This window comes from Vicia villosa, linkage group LG7, assembly GCF_029867415.1.
Source record: "Vicia villosa cultivar HV-30 ecotype Madison, WI linkage group LG7, Vvil1.0, whole genome shotgun sequence".
In the NCBI taxonomy this organism is placed as follows: Eukaryota; Viridiplantae; Streptophyta; class Magnoliopsida; order Fabales; family Fabaceae; genus Vicia; species Vicia villosa.
This window is the reverse complement of record NC_081186.1, coordinates 92,529,426-92,547,462: the sequence shown is the minus strand read 5'-3', so window position 1 is coordinate 92,547,462 and position 18,037 is coordinate 92,529,426. Positions and strand designations below refer to the sequence as shown.

At 33.2% G+C, this 18,037-nt stretch overlaps 2 protein-coding genes and 1 pseudogene across 3 annotated transcripts; 1 reads left to right on the top strand and 2 right to left on the bottom strand.

Moving 5' to 3' along the window:
* Window positions 1-1,220: 1,220 nt before the first annotated feature.
* LOC131619705 (GDSL esterase/lipase At4g10955-like) lies at window positions 1,221-3,090 on the top strand (annotated as a pseudogene).
* LOC131615850 (conserved oligomeric Golgi complex subunit 5) lies at window positions 3,088-11,039 on the bottom strand. Of its 2 annotated transcripts, XR_009287962.1 has the most exons (4): window positions 9,867-11,039; window positions 7,472-7,945; window positions 4,844-5,915; window positions 3,088-3,613 (listed from the first exon to the last, which is right to left on the bottom strand). XR_009287962.1 is itself a non-coding variant. In XM_058887019.1 (3 exons), the coding sequence occupies exons 1-3, from the start codon at window positions 10,932-10,934 to the stop codon at window positions 4,977-4,979; spliced, it is 2,481 nt and encodes an 826-aa protein (XP_058743002.1). In that variant the 5' UTR covers window positions 10,935-11,039; the 3' UTR covers window positions 4,612-4,976. The 2 variants fall into 2 exon arrangements, 1 of the variants encoding a protein (XP_058743002.1); XM_058887019.1 differs by lacking the exon at window positions 3,088-3,613 and having other exon boundaries at window positions 4,612-5,915.
* A 3,144-nt stretch (window positions 11,040-14,183) lies between these two features.
* LOC131617840 (uncharacterized) lies at window positions 14,184-14,979 on the bottom strand. Its single transcript, XM_058889094.1, has one exon. The coding sequence runs from the start codon at window positions 14,914-14,916 to the stop codon at window positions 14,650-14,652; it is 267 nt and encodes an 88-aa protein (XP_058745077.1). The 5' UTR covers window positions 14,917-14,979; the 3' UTR covers window positions 14,184-14,649.
* Between the last annotated feature and the right edge of the window lie 3,058 nt (window positions 14,980-18,037).

The window sequence follows — 18,037 nt, the reverse complement described above, 5'->3', positions numbered from 1 at the left end:
TGGAATGATAAAAACCCAAGTCTTTAAAGTATAGATCAAGCGAAAGACTGGACAACAATAGACAGATGACATACGAGTGGTCAAAAGTGTTGTCAGTGTCATTATAACCAAGATAATTCCTATGAATCCCTCATCGCAAGTACCTAGGGATAGTCCATTGCGCTACTGAATCCCTCAAGGAATCTAGCAAGATATGAGAATAACCAAGAAATAAAGGGAAAAGATAGAGAAAAGATGGAGGAAACTCCATTATAATCATTTCTAAAAATCCTAACTACGATAACATTTATAATTCTAAACTTGATTCCCTCATGCTAGACTTTGGGCAATTGTTCTTACCTGAACCGAGGCAGGATTGAAATTGGCTCATTATCATTATAATCTATGAATCTGAGTCACGATTGGTCCAAACTAGTCTCGGCCCATGAGAGAAAGACCATATGAGCCCAAAAGACAAAGATATTTGTGATGAGGATGACATCAGACCAATGACGTCATGAATTTACCATTGATTTTGAGGTTCTAGGCCTTGAAAAGCATCCACGGACCTGTCCTAAAAATCACTTTCTCCAAGCATAAAATGGAGATAGGATCGATGGATAATGTAATGAATCAAATATTGATATATATCAATATGAACGATCATAATTAAACCCAAAGAACAAGAACCGAAAGAAACTCTAATAAGATCTCTATAAAAGGAATGACAAACATCATAAACAAGGAATACATTTTTGAAAACATAAAAACATTTCACTCTCTAGCTTGACCATCCATTGACTTAAGTGTCGGAGTGTTTTGCAGGTAGCAGTCAAACCAAAAAAGAGGCCGCCACACCAAGACATCATCTAGCATTGTCATCTTGTATCAAGTCTCCAAATCACTTTTGGAATATTTTGGTATCAAAATGAGTCTCTAAATATTTTGTATATATTTCAAAAAATTAAAAACCTATAGAAATGGATATCAAGACTCCCAAAAGGATTTTGGACGGTGCCTAATAAGTTGACATTCCTAGATTGCATTGATTTTAATCTTGTTTATCTAAGTTTTGTTAATTCTATCTGATATGAGAAAACCAAACAAAGAAACATTATTATAATCGGTTGAATTTTCCACTAAAATATCAAAGTTTGTTCAATCAATTTATTAACATAGTCATCACATAGGAAATTGGAACCTTTTCCTACATTGATTCATGGCAATTGGCAAACCAGGTTATGGAGAAAGGATCTGATCTTCTCTACTTGATCACAACCCTTGATTGGAGAGACTTCATCAATTCTAAATGGTAAGTAAGTATTAATTACCTTTGAATTTGATGATGTATGATCTTAGAAGTGAATAACTATTTACTATCATTCATGTGTTAGAGACATACCAACACTAGTTGGTTGCATTACATGCATATGATTTTATGCTAAAATTTTTTAGGATGTTGGCATTATGGGTTGTAACAGATGTGTATAAAGTTCAAAACTTTATCGAATCAACAACATTATTGATAAGCATTTTATTGTAAACAGGAACGACTCAAGTTATAAACGAAGAGCCATCGCAAGCCTTATACAAGCAGTGTACTCGCTTGAACTCGATAGACAAGAGAATAGAACACGAGAGAATTCCTTAGCTCCAAGTTTTTGGATTCCCTTCAAGTATAAGCCTACACAAGTATTGATTGATCAAAGAGATGGATCCATTTTTGGTGCAATATTCGAATGGGATCGGTTTGCGTCATTGTCTGAACTCAAACCATTTAAACCAATTGGTGCCCCTAGAACTGTATTAGCACTCAGAGGAACATTGATCAGAATCCCTACAATGCGAAGAGATTTTGAAGATGAATTTCGTTTCGTTGCTTTGGAGAGCTTGAAGGACTCTGAGAGGTTTAAAGTAACTATGGATGCGATAAGATCAGTTTCAGAAACATATGGAAGCAGAAATGTTTGCATTGCAGGGCATTCTTTAGGGGCTGGATTCGGTCTTCAAGTCGGATATGAATTGGCAAAGGAAAAGATTAATGTCGAAACACATTTGTTTAACCCACCTTCTGTTTCACTTGCTATGAGTCTTGGAAATATTGGAGAAAAAGTGGAATGTGTTTGGAATCAAATCAAACCTATGCTTCCCCTTCTCTCGAGTAGTGAAGATCGATTCAGCAACAACGTGGACCATACTTACGCTATACAATCGAAGAGAATGGTACCTTGTTTATTGCGCTTGATGGAAGCTGGTTTCGGGAAAGGAAACTGGGTTCCTCGTCTTTATCTTAACAACAATGACTCGATCAGTTCCTTTTATATTCATACCGATAGAACAAGAGAGAAGATAGTCGATGCGGAGAATATGGATCCTGCAAATGAGCAAAATGGAGCCAAGTTGTTTGTTGTTTCAAATGAAGACCGGAAATTTCTCAAGGCACATGGCATGAGACAATGATGGTCAAGTGACGGTAACGTAGAGCTTAAGCATGATATCAGAAATAGCGAACTCGTAAGCACGCGACTAAAATCTTTGAACACCATTACACCTTCTGAGATAATGCTTTTCTTTTTCCCACAATATATTTCATTAGCCACGAGCCGCGTAAATATTAGTGACGCGACAGATTATGTTGGGAATATACTTAAATGTGTGCCTCATAGAAGTGTTGGGAATATACTTAAATGTGTGCCTCATAGAAGTGATAATGGTAAAGGTTTGATGGGTTGGATAACCCAATTATCTGGTAGTGAAACTCGCGTGAAAAATGACAACGACAACAAGATATCAAATGTATCGATAACGAGTGCGATGCCTTCACTATCAAGCTTCAAGGATGGTTGTTTTGCTGTGGTGAAAAGGGCTTCTCCTATGTTTAATCTATCTTTTGTTTCACCAGCCACGAGTCATGGAAATAATGGAGAAAGGGAAAAGTTTGTTTCAAGTAATGAAACTCAAGTCAGCCATGATTCAAACAAGACTTCAAGTGTAGGTTTGATGAAGTGGAAACTGCAATTATCTGGCATTAGGGATGCTGCTTTTGGGGTGGGAAAATTTGTTCCTTATCAGTATGCCAACAAGAGAAGTGGTGGCATATGAGAGAAAATGGTTGAGGGAGAGAAAGTGGTGGCATATGAGAGAAAATGGTTGAGGGAGAGAATGAGGGTCATTTGCCATAACTCAGGAAAAGCCTCAAGTTAACAAGGATTTATTACATTGGCAAAATGACTTAAGAATGCAGTTGCATCTGCTTTTGCTTTAATTGCTATACTTTAGTTTTATATTGTGTTAACTTATTTGAAAGGGTCAAATTCAAGTATCAGTACGTGAAACATAGAGTATATAAAAGAAAATTCACTCTTTTTTTCAGTATAAATAAATTCAATTATAATAGTACATGAAACATAGAAAATACAGAGCCAAAAGCAAAATCTATATACTTCAAATCTCAAGAGCTGATGTGTCCATAAAAATAGGTGTTTTCTACATCTGAACTACTCAGTATCTTTCTTTGGCACTGTTCTAAGGCTTCCCACACAACACCACACTTGTTGCCACTTATGATAAAAATGTTTTTTCAAGGTAACCCTCATTGTCCGAACAGAACCTCGATAGCATGCATGACTTGTACCTAAAAGAGAGAAAGGGAAACTTGTAGAGCACAATAACAAATTAAAGCTTCAAATTCTATAAATTTAATGCTATAAAGATCAACACAAGATGAAGGAGAAATTAACATAGGTAGAAATCAACAAAGATACTAGCAAAACAAAGGCCAAGAGCCAAACAAAACAAACTAGATAACACTGGTTACTTAGAGTAATAATATACCACAACATCAAGAAAATGAGGGGGAAATGGCCAGAAGGTGCAGTTGGGTTACTAATGTGGTCATATAATATTTAACAGCTTCTTAATGCAAATATTAGTTGTATCATTATGCTTACAGTCATACTACTCTGTTTAAGAAAACAGAACCATAGCATGTGTAACAAAAGACAAATAAATAGAAGATTATGAAATTTCAATATGTATATGTATCTAGAGCAAACACAGATTTTTTATTTGTTTTTTTTTAGAATTTACGGATAGACTTAGTGAGAGAAAAGAAATATCCCTTGTGAGTTGTGACCATCAGTAAAGAACCTGTGGGGTTCCCAAAATTTAAAAACATAATTAAGTACCCAGTGGGTTCTGGTTCTACCTTGACGTTATCCTGTACTGTTCTTTCTGAGAGAAAGATGGGATAGGACAGGTGTACACAAGGGGAAAGTAAGGGGGAGGGTGATGACAGTCACACTTGTGAATCCAAAGGGTGCCGGCAGAAGTTACAGGAGTGGGAATTAGAGGCAAACCAAGGATTTTGGGGTTGGGACATGAGTCATGAGGGAATTCTTAGAAGAACATGGCCACATATTAGAATCATTAATCTAATGTAGCAAGTCTATAGATTTTGAATGGTTGTCAGTGTAACTTGTTTTACACCAACAAGCAACAGCAGACAATGTTTCCCAATAATATTCTAATAAACAATAAAAAACATATGATGGGAACGATTGCTTGTCATGCATTCATCAATTTCAAAAGAGCAACTTTCATTATGGCCCACTCCGCCTTTGTACAAATGCCTTGATTTTCAATATTGATGTAAACATTGTAACTAATGGATTAAATACTCGCTAATAATGTGGAGTTTACAACATCACTTGTTTCTATCTTCATCAAAAAGTTATATTTCTCTACATTTTAATATAACTAATTAGGAAACTTTAACCAACATCGGTAGTTCCATTATATAAAAAAGGGACGGAAGAAGAAAAAAATAAAAGTAAAACCTATTGACTCATATAATAGTTTGTACCTCGTGCATACCAGCAGAACTAGCAGTCCTCTTCCTCGTGTTTCCGCAAATAAATCCTTTCTAACAACTTTCAAAAAACAATCTGGGAAGTTACATATGTGATTTATTGCTAGACCACAAAATATTTACTGGATCAAGAATTTGAGGAAGCCTTAGTCTTTTCAGTCAACGATGAACCCAATTGAATCATAAGAGGATAAACAGGACTAAACTCCTTATCTCTTCTACTCCTCACATTTGTAGCATAATCATCAAGTGTTGCTTTGATGCCCTTCCATATTTGATCCTCTCCTTGTGAATCAAGCCACAATGAATACTGCAATGGAGTCAGCCTGTTTCTTTGTAGAGGTGACTGCAATTCTTCAGGACCACGGGTATACAGATGATGAAGTATGACATTTGGTGGCAGATCTTGAAGAAGGGGAGATGATGCAAGCTGGGAAGTTTCCAAGAATATAAGTGGACGAAATGCTCTAAGTGCTCGATATGGGGAACCAAGTTGCTCAACAGGGAACAAATTTTGACCCACAGCTAACTCCAATTCAGCCATATCCCTAGCCATTCTCAATTTCCCTGATTCTGAAAGTGGTCTGACAAGAGAGGCATGCCGAATGAAGAATACCAGAACACGGGAAGCCATACTCTGGACAAGCCTGGTGCATATGTTTTCAATTCCCGGTGTTGCAGTTTTTCTGGAAGGCAACAACTTAGATAGAAACTCACTGCGGAAGTGAAGAATACATTTCTGGAGCTCCTCCATGTAAGGTGATGCATTATTGTCCATAGCAGCATCCATTCCAAGCATTCCAAAATTATGATCATGTATTTGCAATATACAAGACTCAAGACGATCGAGCATTGACTGAAATAAAGGCGTTACCGAGTCACATGCAACGCCATATACTGCACCCAGCGAAGCAGACAAAACGTCTGCAGCAATACTGGGCATTCCTTTAAGCATGGTTGATATCCGTGAATGAACATCTTGCAAATGTTGACACAATGTAAAGTTCTTCAGCTGTGCAGGTGTTGCAGGGCCATTTACTTGACGTGATTCAGGACCAGTAGATATCTGCCATAACAATGAAAATGAATAATTAAAAGATTAGACACTGTAATTCTACAATAGTCTTCCTTTCTCATGTATAAAATGGACAAAAAGTTTCTGAAGATTAAGGATTTGAAAACTCATCCACAGAAAAAAAATATTGCCTTAAGGTACCAGAGAAAACATACAGCGACAGCACTTCCAGTATAAGTAACATTACAAAACCCACAAACAGAAACTGAACAGGAAAGGAAGATCAGGACTTTCCCACTCAATAATAAAAGTGGTTGCAAGATTGCACATTCTAGAGGCATGAAGGTGCATCTCTTAAAAATTAAAACCCATATCATAGGAACTGGCTCATAACACAGAAGAAAATAGTGTTTGCTGATAGAAACTTTATTACATTCCATTCCAGGTATTCTAGAGTCCCAGTTCTCTCCCACTCTAAATTCCTTTCTAAAACCAAAGATAACCCTTGTTAATCTTCCTTTCCTCTTTTTATAGCATATCATCTAACACTGTCAGATTAATTCTCTAACTCGCTAACTAGCTAAAGAAGTTACATGTCACAAATTCACAATCCCATTAAGCTTAAATGTGGAATACGCATTAGGTTAGCCATTACCTTTTTTTGAGACTTAACATATCTTTGGATATAAAAACTTTATTCACAAGACTAAGGGAAATAAGCTCGGCAAACTCACTATATTTCCTGATTGACTAAGTTCAATTATCACATCAAATGGCTAATTTAAAATCATATACTCAGAGATTGACAAAGTTCAAGTTCTTAATAATTTAAGCATTGCCCGTCCATGGTAATTGTCTATCATCAAAAACCGTGCCTCACCATATGATAGGTCTGTTACTGTTATTTAAGTAGTTGTTTAGTTAATGGGATAGTTAGTAGTTTGTTGAGTTGAGGGCTAATTAGGCCAAATAAGGCATGTTGCCTATAAATAGAGAGGAGGATTAGAGAAGGGATCATATTGCCGCAATTTGAGAGGAATATGGCCTTTTGGCATTGGGAGGTAGGCAGACCCTCGAAGTGCTACCGTTGTAATCAAAGAGGATTCCTCCCCATTTTCAGTAATAATATACCAGTTCATTCTAGTTCTATCATCATATGACAAGTCACATGTTAGTAATATACATAGATGGTTGATGCTTGATAAGCCTAGCTTAAACATTAATTATTTAATATAATAATATACCAACAAAGAAAAACAGGTTTCATATTTCAATGGTCGTTGATCATTAAAGTAGTACTGTCACAAGATTGGCATCACATGCACAAATGAACTCTGCAACTAAAGAATACAGAACCATTATTTACTGATATATGCATAACTGTAGTTAACATTATTTTCCTCCTCGTGTATCCACTCTTTCCTTGTCATAGAATCTTCCTTTATAAACAAAAAAATAAAAGATTGACAGTTAATTGGATAGCTTTCCTGAAAAAATACATACTGGCTAGCTGTTTAATACTTCCTGACTAATAAATGTAGTTGATAAAGCATTTTATAAATAGCAAATAGCACCTTATTAAATACAACGAGGTCTCTATTGTTTACCTGGTATTCAGCTCGCTCAGCAAAAAGAAGCAAAACCTTGCCAATTTCACGCAAAACAAGAAGAGTTAGGCGTGCATCCATCTGAACAGCTTCTATCTCTTCCTGAATGCGCGTTATTATTCTTGATATTTGTTCCCTGGAGGGAACACTTCCACGACTGGACATTGGAAATACACTATTCACTAGATCTGAAAGACGACTTAAGCAGTGACCCAAAAATGCAGACTGGAATATTTCGACAGCTGAAACTATTTGCTCTTTTCCAGCTGAATTAATGGCTGGCAACACTCCTTTGACATCTGTGTCACGTGAAATTTTTTCGAGGAGATTTTCAATCATGGAGTAAAGCTTTGGATATCCCATTGTAAAAATCTCTTTAACAAAACTTGAAGCAGTGAAAGCAGATTTCATTTGGCTTGCAAAAGCTTTTGCAATGGCCTCCCAGACTCGATCCGTTAACATAGGATCACCTTCCTGTTCAGCAGCAATCAATGTTAGAATAGTGAGAGAAAATACAATTAGAAAATTAAAAAAAAATTGTAAATGATAGCAGCTACTCAGAAAGAGAGTGTGATCAATGGTCCTTGATAAGAACTCATTACTGTCAAAGTATAACAGATCCTGAAGATCCAGTTGGGAAGCATATATAAATAGTAACCAGACACATTGCATAGGTTGAAAAAAATCATGTAATAGCAACTATTAGAATCACTGTACCCTAGTCTAAGATTATTGCTTTTGGTCTACATATATTTGCAATATATGTCTCTCATTTTCTCTTTCCTTAACAGCCCAGACACCCTATGAAGTCCATCGGAGATGTTTTTCTCCCTTGGCACAAGATGATATTATTTTTAAAAACCTAGGTAAAAGACATTATTAAGAAAATCCAATACAACATCTCTATACATCTACCATAGTAATCATTTTATTCTATTCTGAATACAAATGAAAGAATACAACTTCAGGAGATTATGTATTGATCATGTCCAATTCAATGCAATCCATCTAGTGATGTTTGGTGCATTAGAAATTAGAGTCAGAAGCAAATGAGCAGGCATAAATTTTTAAGATTTCCCTACCCTGCACTCTATTTACAGCAGTAGCTAAGATATTAAGGTCTTTGACTGTCTGAGAGCCTATCTGAATAACTATATAAAAATGAGAAACAACAAATAATAGACCTTATCTCCTTATGGCATACTCTCTCTTCCCTTATATTAGACAGTAAAGTAAGTAATCCCAGCCCATCTGCTAAGTAATCCTAGCCCATCTGCTCGGCTCAACTTTAAAGAATAATAATTTGCCAATCCCGGATAACGGAAAATAGTAGATTGTTAAAATCCGCTACGTAATAGTGCTATAGTGCCACTATAGCAACAATTTAACAACATTTTGTACCAGATAGCATATCGCACGTAGGACAATAGTGGTTTGTCCAAATTCCGCTATGTTATAGCAGTATAGCACCAATATAGCCGCTATTTAACAACATTGTAACAGGGTGGTAGAGAAGATCACAGAAAGGAAGGAGTTACAAGGCTGGCAAATGATTCATATAGCACAGCGAATTTACTGAGTTCTCAATTTTTTTAAAAGGAAATGTCATACTTGTGGGATCTCTGACATTTACAGACCTATGCCACATGCCTGCAATATATTTATAAATCATAGATTTATAAATCTTGACATGTTGTCATGTCTATTTCTTCAGAAGAATCGTTACAAAATGAACTTATATACTGATATTAATTCCTTGACACGATTCAAGCTATTAGTTTTATTCACTATTGCTTTCATTTAGAAAGAGGACACAAAAAATAACTCCCATACACTAACCTTTACATTAAATCAGGTTTCAAAAACTAAAAACAAAGTAACATGGTTGCGTTAACAATTTCTGCAAGCTCAGAACTTAAATTAAATCCCCAAAATTTGGTTTTTTAACAGGATCAAAGTTGGAAGCTTTATATAATCCACATGTATGTGTTACACGATTATATCTGTAAATCCATTGTAGGAGAGAAATACTAGTATTTCCTTTCCCATTTAAACCAGGGCAATGTGCATTCAAAGGAACCCGTTTAGATTAGCTTCTAATAACTTTGGAGAATTTCTCAAGTAAAACAAGCTTACAATTTTTCACTTGAAAAAAGTCCTCATAGATTTACAAATGCTTATCAAGAAGTTAAACTAGAAAGCTTCTAAAAACATTAATATGCAGATAAGAAGCCGATGTCTAATCAAATCACAGTTCATGTAGGATTCCTTTGTACGATGCACATAAACATATATGAATACATGAATCCAAGTAAAGAAAGACATAATAGTTCCATTATCAATATAAAATGAAGTATGATAAAAAACATAGGGATAAGAATGATTCTCTCCTAACCTGAATGACTTCATCAAGCAACAAAACATGGGTAAACGGATCGCGCTTTTTCGAAAGCACCCTCTGCAAATGCCACACTGCCACAGTAAGTGAATGCAATTGATCCATACAATTCCCCAACCTCTGCCACAGAGCTTCTTTAGCCTTAGCTCCTCCTCCAATCTGAGGGGTTCCAGTGCCCCTAATTCCACCGGGTCCAAACCCACCTGCACTCGATCCAGTAATTGCCTTCATATCCAATGCCACACTCACACTCTTCGTCCCCATTCCCTTATACTTGTTGATCACTTGCTCCACGGTTACCTTCAATTCACCAAGATTATAGAAAACCTGCAAGCCAGTACCAACTTCCGCTTGATTCAACCCTTCCATTCCTCTTTCCAGAACCTTCATTGCTTCATTCCTCAACAGATCTCCACTTTCCCTCACCCAGCGAAGCTCTTCATCAACGACTTCGATTCCAGTTAGGTCGTATTCGTTGCATAGGCTAATGATCTCGGAGTGGAATTGCGCAGCCTTAGCGAGATCGAGCTTGTCAGGCTCAACAGCCATGAGATCTCGAAGCTTCTTCGAGATACGGAGCGCGCGGACGGAGTGTTGGAGGAGCTCAGTAGTCCGGTGAAGGTTAGAGAGCTGCGCGGTTTTGGAGGCGATGGAACGGTGTGGATCAGAGAGTTCGGATCGGAGACGGCGGATGGAGGATTGGAGAGAGGAGAGAGCCGATCGGAGTGTTGAGAGAGCGTGATCAGCATGGTGAAGGGAAGAGAGCTGAGAGAGGAGTTCATCGTGACGGGAGAGGACTTCGGAACGGAGCTGATTCTCGAGGAGGCCGATGGCGTGGTGGAGTTTCTCGGCGGTTGAGGCAGGGGATCCGGAGGAGAGTGCGGCAGCGGAGAAGGTGGTTGAGGAGAAGGAAGGAGAGAGGAATGCGGAGAAGATGGGATCGGAGGCTAGGGAATCGAGTGCGGAGGAGGCAGTGGTGGGAGTGGGGTTTTTGAAGGTTGAGAGACGTGAGAGTGGAGTGGCGGCGGACGGTGCCGGCGACCTCGCCGCCGCTGGTGAGGCCATTGTCGTTATTTCTGTGATGAGTGAAGAGATCTACACTCCTCTTCTCATTCAACTAACTTTGATGTCTCTTTTTCTTTTAGTAGGTTTTTTTTTTTTTTTAACTCAATGTTTTTGTATGTTGAAATGTTTTCATATCTTCATTTCTCAATTTTATTTTATTGATTTTCCTTTGTAACATAGGTAATCACATTATCTATTTTGTCTATTTTTCTTTTATTTTATTTTATTTTATTTTCAATAAATTACTTTTTATTATTAGTCAAAAAATTATTGTATTTAATTAAGCAAATGTGTTAAATATATTATAGTATTTCTAGCAACTAAAGGTGTGGTAGTTTTGGCTAAACTAAGAACAATGTCATTAACTTATCTTCTTATTAAATTTTGTATAATCTATTTTGAGACTACAATTTTAGAATCTATTTCAAAATCAACTAGATACATCTTGAACTCGTGTACTCAATAAATTTTTGAAAAGTAAGTCAATAACCTCTCCAAATCGAACTGATCTATTTGGTTTTTGCCCCCACAAAAGCATTGTGCTCATTTCTAACACAAACACATATTCTTGCTCTATTATGAATAGTAGAAAAAGAAACATCTGCATTATATTTGATTATTCTTATGGTTGGCTTGCTCCACTTAACACAAGGTCATGAAGCTGATATGTCCTCTGAGACTTTCGTTTTGTTGTTTGTCTTGTTTATTAGTGTTTATCATTTATCTCTTTTGTAATTGAGTTTCCTCTAAGTTAGATGTTTGCAAATATCTTAGAATTAAGTGCAATGTTTTTTAAATAGCTTTTTACATTAAATCGTGTGTTTGTATGTATAAATCAAACTGTTTGTTTTTAGTGTGAGCAATATACTGTTTGTTTTTAGTGTGAGCAATATACTTTAGCTTCTAGGTGATATCCAATAATATTGTAGCAACATCAGGTTCAGTATCTACTACTTTATAGATTATACAGTGAAAAGGTGTTTGATTAGTGGCATTTATAACTATATTCAAGTGTAATTTATATTCAAATTTATGTTTGTTATTGCTAAAAATAACTTTTGGTTAACCATTTTAATGCTAGTTATGAGAGGCCGCAATAGTTAGGAATTATGCTTGTTATCAGTGTATTTTTGCTCTGTATGTTGGATACCTTCTCTCTTGGTATGGTGTCCCTTATATAGCCCATGTTCCCCAACTTTGGACCATAATGAGTCGTCTCTTTGTTTCTCGTTCTTAAATGCTTGAGATAACGTCTGCTATTGCTATTTACTGTTGATAATCAGATTCCATAACGATTCGTTGATGAATTTCGTAAACTTCATGCGACCCTGAGACTTCCTCTAAACCGTTACGTCGGGCTATCAACCCGGATATCGGAATCTCCATTCTCTCGATCTTTGAGAGAAACAAGTACCATATTCTCTCGAATTTTGTTTTACATTATTATTTTGTTTCTTGTATTTTGCTTTTAAAGCACTGTTGTTTTTGTATTGTTCAAGTCTCCAGTGGAGCATTTTAATCCAAATTATTTTCTGATTTTATTTAGGTTCTAATATTATTTACTATTGTTATTATTACTATGATCACTTATCCCATTTACGCTTTTGTTGCTTTATCAAATGCCATGTATGAGTAGATAGATTAAGAGTTTCAAACATTAGAATTTTCATACCGACAAACCTCATGCAAGTTTTTTGTGTTAATTGTAACAAGAATCAGATGTTGTTTTGTAATTTTTGTTTTCAAAAGAAAAAAAATGGCTCCGAAAGTAGGAGTACAGAGACATTATTTATGCGTCGAAAGGGTATAAATGATTTCCGATTTAGAAATTCAAACAGTTGACTCTAAGATTGCGAAAGTGTTTCAGACTCAACTAAGAAAATGATTTTCTTTAAAAAAAAGGTTTCTAAACGTACAAATTATACTACGAAATCATATGAGTTGCGCAGTTAAAACTTGGTAATGAACCGACGAAAATGGATATTATCATTTTAGAGTTTTCTACAAAATAAAATTCTCGTTATAATCGATACAGAACTTGTGTGAGCAAATTTGGTTGACAAAAATCAAAGTCTCAGACTCTCGTTTTTAACTATTAAGAAATCCAAAAAAAAATATTTTTCTTGTATTCAAAACTCCAAATATTTGATAGTTTTAGCTAAACATAGGTTCAACAAAACTCAATAATTAGAATTGGTTTATGAGGACAATATATTTTTACTACTTCGGTATTGTCGTACTCTTGCAATGTATCAAGTGCTCGGGTCATTGATGTGGACCAAAAGTTTCTAATATTATTATTCAATTACATCGTTGTCTTGACTAAAACACGTTTTTCTATTTTTATTGTATTTTTTGCTATCCTTTCGTTTCGATTATAGGCAAAGGTCCCGCAACGTTGGGAACCTTGTCGAATTGATAAATAAAATCAAGTGTTTCTTACATGATATACATTGATTATTAAGACAACAACGAGTTATGGCTGACGATAAAGGATGCTCAAAAGGGTGGACTTTACGAAGTCAGTCCCTTTGACCATATGGATATTAAGGTAGATGCCATGTACCAAAAAATTGAAAATCTAAGCATTACCCTACAGCTCCTACTGCTCCTGCAGTCCTTTTCTGTGAAATTTGCAGAGTTAATGGACACTTCAATGTTGATTTCCAGATGGTCCTCACTAGAGGAACTAGCCAAGATAATGTTAACTACATTAACAACAATCGGCGCGATAATTCATACTTTAATACCTATAACGTGGGGGTGGAGATATTATCCTAATTATTCTTATAAAAATAATTCTCTCTGGTTTGTAATGTATGAGTGGCAACACCTCTGTGAAGTTCAATATGAAAATAATGATGCATATTTTTTTTTATCTTAGGTCAGACCTAGTAATATAATGAATTCAAAAACCAAATCTACTTATGAGTGAAGTTTTAAAAACAAATAATTTGTGTTGTTAAAACCCAATAATGCGTCAACGAAAATGCGCATTATCACAAATTTTAAAGTTCTCTATTAGATAAATTCTCGTTATAATTGATACAAAACTTGTGTTGGTGAATTTGGTCGACAAGAGTTGAAGTCTTAGACTTGTTTTTAATTATTTAGATATTCAAAAAAATTTATTTTTGTCGTACTCAAAAAATTTAAATATTTGATCATTTTAACTTAACATAGGTCAAGATGACTCTAATTAAAATTATTAAAATTAATCTCTAGAGATAATATATTTTGGGTTTAATGGTGATGTACTGACAGTGTAAAAAAGTTTTACACTGTCATCCAATGAGAATATATCATTCTGCCATGTCATCTTAATAATTTAAAAATAACAGTATGACTTTGTAGGATACATGGTCGTGATTGGTTGTCGGCGTATAAGCGTTCAAATCCAACTACTTCAGCTATTAAAACACCGAAGAATATGTTTTTCTCTTTTTCTTTTCATTTGTTTTTAATAATAAGGTTAAAAAGAGCCAGTTCAGTAATATCATCACATTAAAACTAAGATCCAATTATTATACAATAATGTAAGAACACAAATATGAAGTCAGAAAATGATTACAAAATATACAAGCTTTGTGTATCACAAAACCAATTCACCAAATTATAAAAAAAAAAAAAAGCAACAAGTTATTAAACTTGTATAAAAAATGAATAAACGAATTTAAAAAATAAATTGGAGAAAACAAATTCAACAAAAAAAATATCAAAAATGGCAGCCACAGCAAAGATAGAAGAAGCAAACAGTTGAAACAAGAACAACCGCCTCAGCAACAGACAGTATCCTATAAACGACGGTATCCATAAATGTCGTTTGAAGATTATCAAGTCGTTTCCACTTGAACACAGAGAATCTCCAACTCGAAATTTCCTTCTTCATTTTCTTGAACCACAACATTCTTCTACTCTTGTTTCTTCCCATAACAAGCTTCCCGAAACAACTCTTTCTAGTTTCTTTAGTTTGGTTTTCCATGGAATTATGATTTTTGAGACATGAAATGGTTCTATTTGAAGGTGCTTTTTATAGGTTGAGAATAATAATGAGATGGCTTTGGATGCTGCAGAGACAAGAATGTTCTTTTATTGCTGTCTATCACTTAGCTGGTCCCACCTAGCATTGGTACGTTATGTTGAATTGTCAAAATAATACAATAAAATGATTTATAGTTGAATTTTCTATTTGACTATTTCAGTCTTCGGCTTGGGACTATTAAAATTTTAAAATTTAAATAAATAAAAAGAGAATAATATTTTTTAATATATTATTCATCGATATATTGATTATTATTATTATTATTATTATTATTATTATTATTATTATTATTATTATTATTATTATTATTATTATTATTATTATTATTATTAGTCTAAAGTAGACAAAATTGAATTGGAAATGAATTTATTAGATGAAACAATTACAAAAAGTTAAATCCTATATTAAGAATTATAAAAAATATTTGATTAAAGATGGTTAGGTTTAATGGAGAAATTAGATCAAATTTATATAAAATAAACAATTGATTTGTTTATAATTTTTTTAAAAATATTTACAAAATATACAATTTTATAAGTAAAAGTTTCTAAAATAGTATATAATATATAGAATGATGCTTTTTAATTTAAATCTAATATATTTTGCATTACGTATATTTTTAGTTTTGAAAAAGTAATAAAATTAGAACAATAAATTACTAATATTAGTATCATTTTACATATTTTATTTCTTACAATTTTAGTAAATTATTTATACAGATAAAGTACAATTTTATTAAATATTTTCTTTCTTTTGTATGCGTGTGTGTGTATATATATATATATATATATATATATATATATATATATATATATATATATATATATATATATATATATATATATATATATATATATATATATATATATATATATATATATATATATATATATATATATATCGGCTGCTCGTTGAAATTTGAGAGAAATATTCAAATCTTATAGACGACATATTTCAAGTATAATTATTTTAACAAAAAAAATATTTAATTTAAAGTCTGTTTGGTATAAATAGCAGTTGATTGATAAGTTATTTAACAATTTATAGCTTAAGACTAATGGCTGATGACTGATAGTTTATAGTTTATAGCTGATGTTGAAACCGATAGTTGATAAGCTAATTGAAGTATTTGGTAAAATTAGTAGTTCAATTAACTTATAAATGTAAAATGACATAAAAGTTATTTAATACATAATTATTTTATTTTAAATTAAAATAAATTATAAAAAATAAAAGTGAGTTTTTGTTAAAATAATAAAGATAAAAAAGGAAGAAAAAATAATAAATTACAAGCTAAAACGCTAGCGTATGAAAAATAAGCTATAAACTACTAAAATAAGTTATAAACTTGTGATGAAAAAACCGTGATCAAACGAGGCTAAATTATCATTTGAATTTATAAACTATAAATCATAAACTCAAAAATTTGTCTTACCAATTAGACTTTTAGTACAATTTGTTTATGTTACTTTTCTTTATGTGACTTCCTTTTGTCATGTTTCTTTCCTGGTCCTTTCTTTCACACTTTATTCCCCAATTAGACAAAATTTAAACGAACCTTCTTTTTCAATTTGAATAGTATGTTGTTGTTTCAAAAAATTGTATTAACTATTTTTGAAATTTTTATTTATTAAAATATCTAAGTCATAATAATTTATTTTTAAATACTATATTACAAAAGTAAAATCTGAAGAAAAATAATACTCCCTCTGTTTTTTATTATAAGTCATTTTAGATTTTTCACACAGATTAAGAAAAATAATAATTATTGTATAAAAATGAGAAATTATGAAGGTTTTTACAAAATTATCCGTCATTAATAACATGTGGAAGATAAATTTATATAATTGAAAGGAGAGAAAATAATAAATATTTAGAAATATAATAGGAAAAATAACATTAATTATTCATTGGAATTATATAATAACTTATATTTAAATACAGTTTTTTTTACAAAATAACTTATAATAAAAAACGGAGGAAGTAATATGTATCTATTTTTAAAAAAAAATGAAACCTATCAATTTACAATTAGAATGTTTACTTGAAGATTAGTTTTGATTTCTATAATATGTTATATAATTCAAGATCACTATGTCTATGTAGTATTTCGTTTTTTCTCAATAAATTGACTTTATTTTATTTTTTAATAAATACTGAAAACAACTAAAATACGTGATTATCATTCAAAGATTTATTATTTTGTATCATACTCATTGATTATTTTAATATGTTTAATGTTGACTTTAACAATCGTTTTTTTCTTGTATACTTGGGTAAAGTTGCATTTGCATAACGGCTAGTGCACTGATAATGATATTATTATGATTAATTAATGACAAATAGGAGTACTTATGTGGGCTCAACTTAATAGTTATTTTAAAAAAAAAACAATACAGTGAAAAGGGTGAAAAACATAGTTTTTTTTATCATTTATCCCGTTACATGATTCATGTAATCGGTTACATCGTTGTTTTGGACAATTTTGTAAAATTTCAGAAATTTATAACTTTTGCATTGCAAGTTTGAGTAATGCGTAATTTCGTACTGTTGAAAAGCTAATTAAACATACTTTTTTAATAAAATTAGTTCCAGAACTAGTATATTTGACTTAAGTGTGTTAGGACTCCATTTAGTGAGTTCTCTCGAATGAAATTACATGTTTAAATTCTCTGAAGTGCAGTTCCGTTCAATTTAGAGAACCAGATGCCTCCCTAGTCTTCTAAGACTTATGAGATGTGTCGAGAAACGTTTAATGATCACTTGTGTTATTTGTGTGAATATGCATGTTTAATATATGCGTTACGTTGGAAATGCATTATGATGATAAATACTATTATATGATCAATTGATTGTTTTATTGTCGTTCGTATCGGTTGAACGTTTGGAGATGTTTGTTTGTGTGCTTGATATGATTGATGTATGCTTGAATCGAAGCAGACCTAACTATTAGGCGTAAATCACGTACGACCCTGACTGTGTGATCAACGGGTCTGCCCTGGCTGTGTGATCAACGGGCTTATACCATTGCGATGTACCAGCGAGGGTCCGAAAGGGCGTT

What these genes read in the sequence shown, in the direction of transcription:
- LOC131615850 (XM_058887019.1), bottom strand. Translation starts at nt 10,934, where the DNA reads ATGGCCTCACCAGCGGCGGCGAGGTCGCCGGCACCGTCCGCCGCCACT. An exon ending in TGCTTGATGAAGTCATTCAG is followed by an intron (nt 7,946 to 9,866) that starts GTTAGGAGAGAA and finishes GCTGCTGAACAG; the next exon opens with GAAGGTGATCCTATGTTAAC. An exon ending in CTGAGCGAGCTGAATACCAG is followed by an intron (nt 5,916 to 7,471) that starts GTAAACAATAGA and finishes TTGTTATGGCAG; the next exon opens with ATATCTACTGGTCCTGAATC.
- LOC131617840 (XM_058889094.1), bottom strand. Translation starts at nt 14,916, where the DNA reads ATGGAAAACCAAACTAAAGAAACTAGAAAGAGTTGTTTCGGGAAGCTT.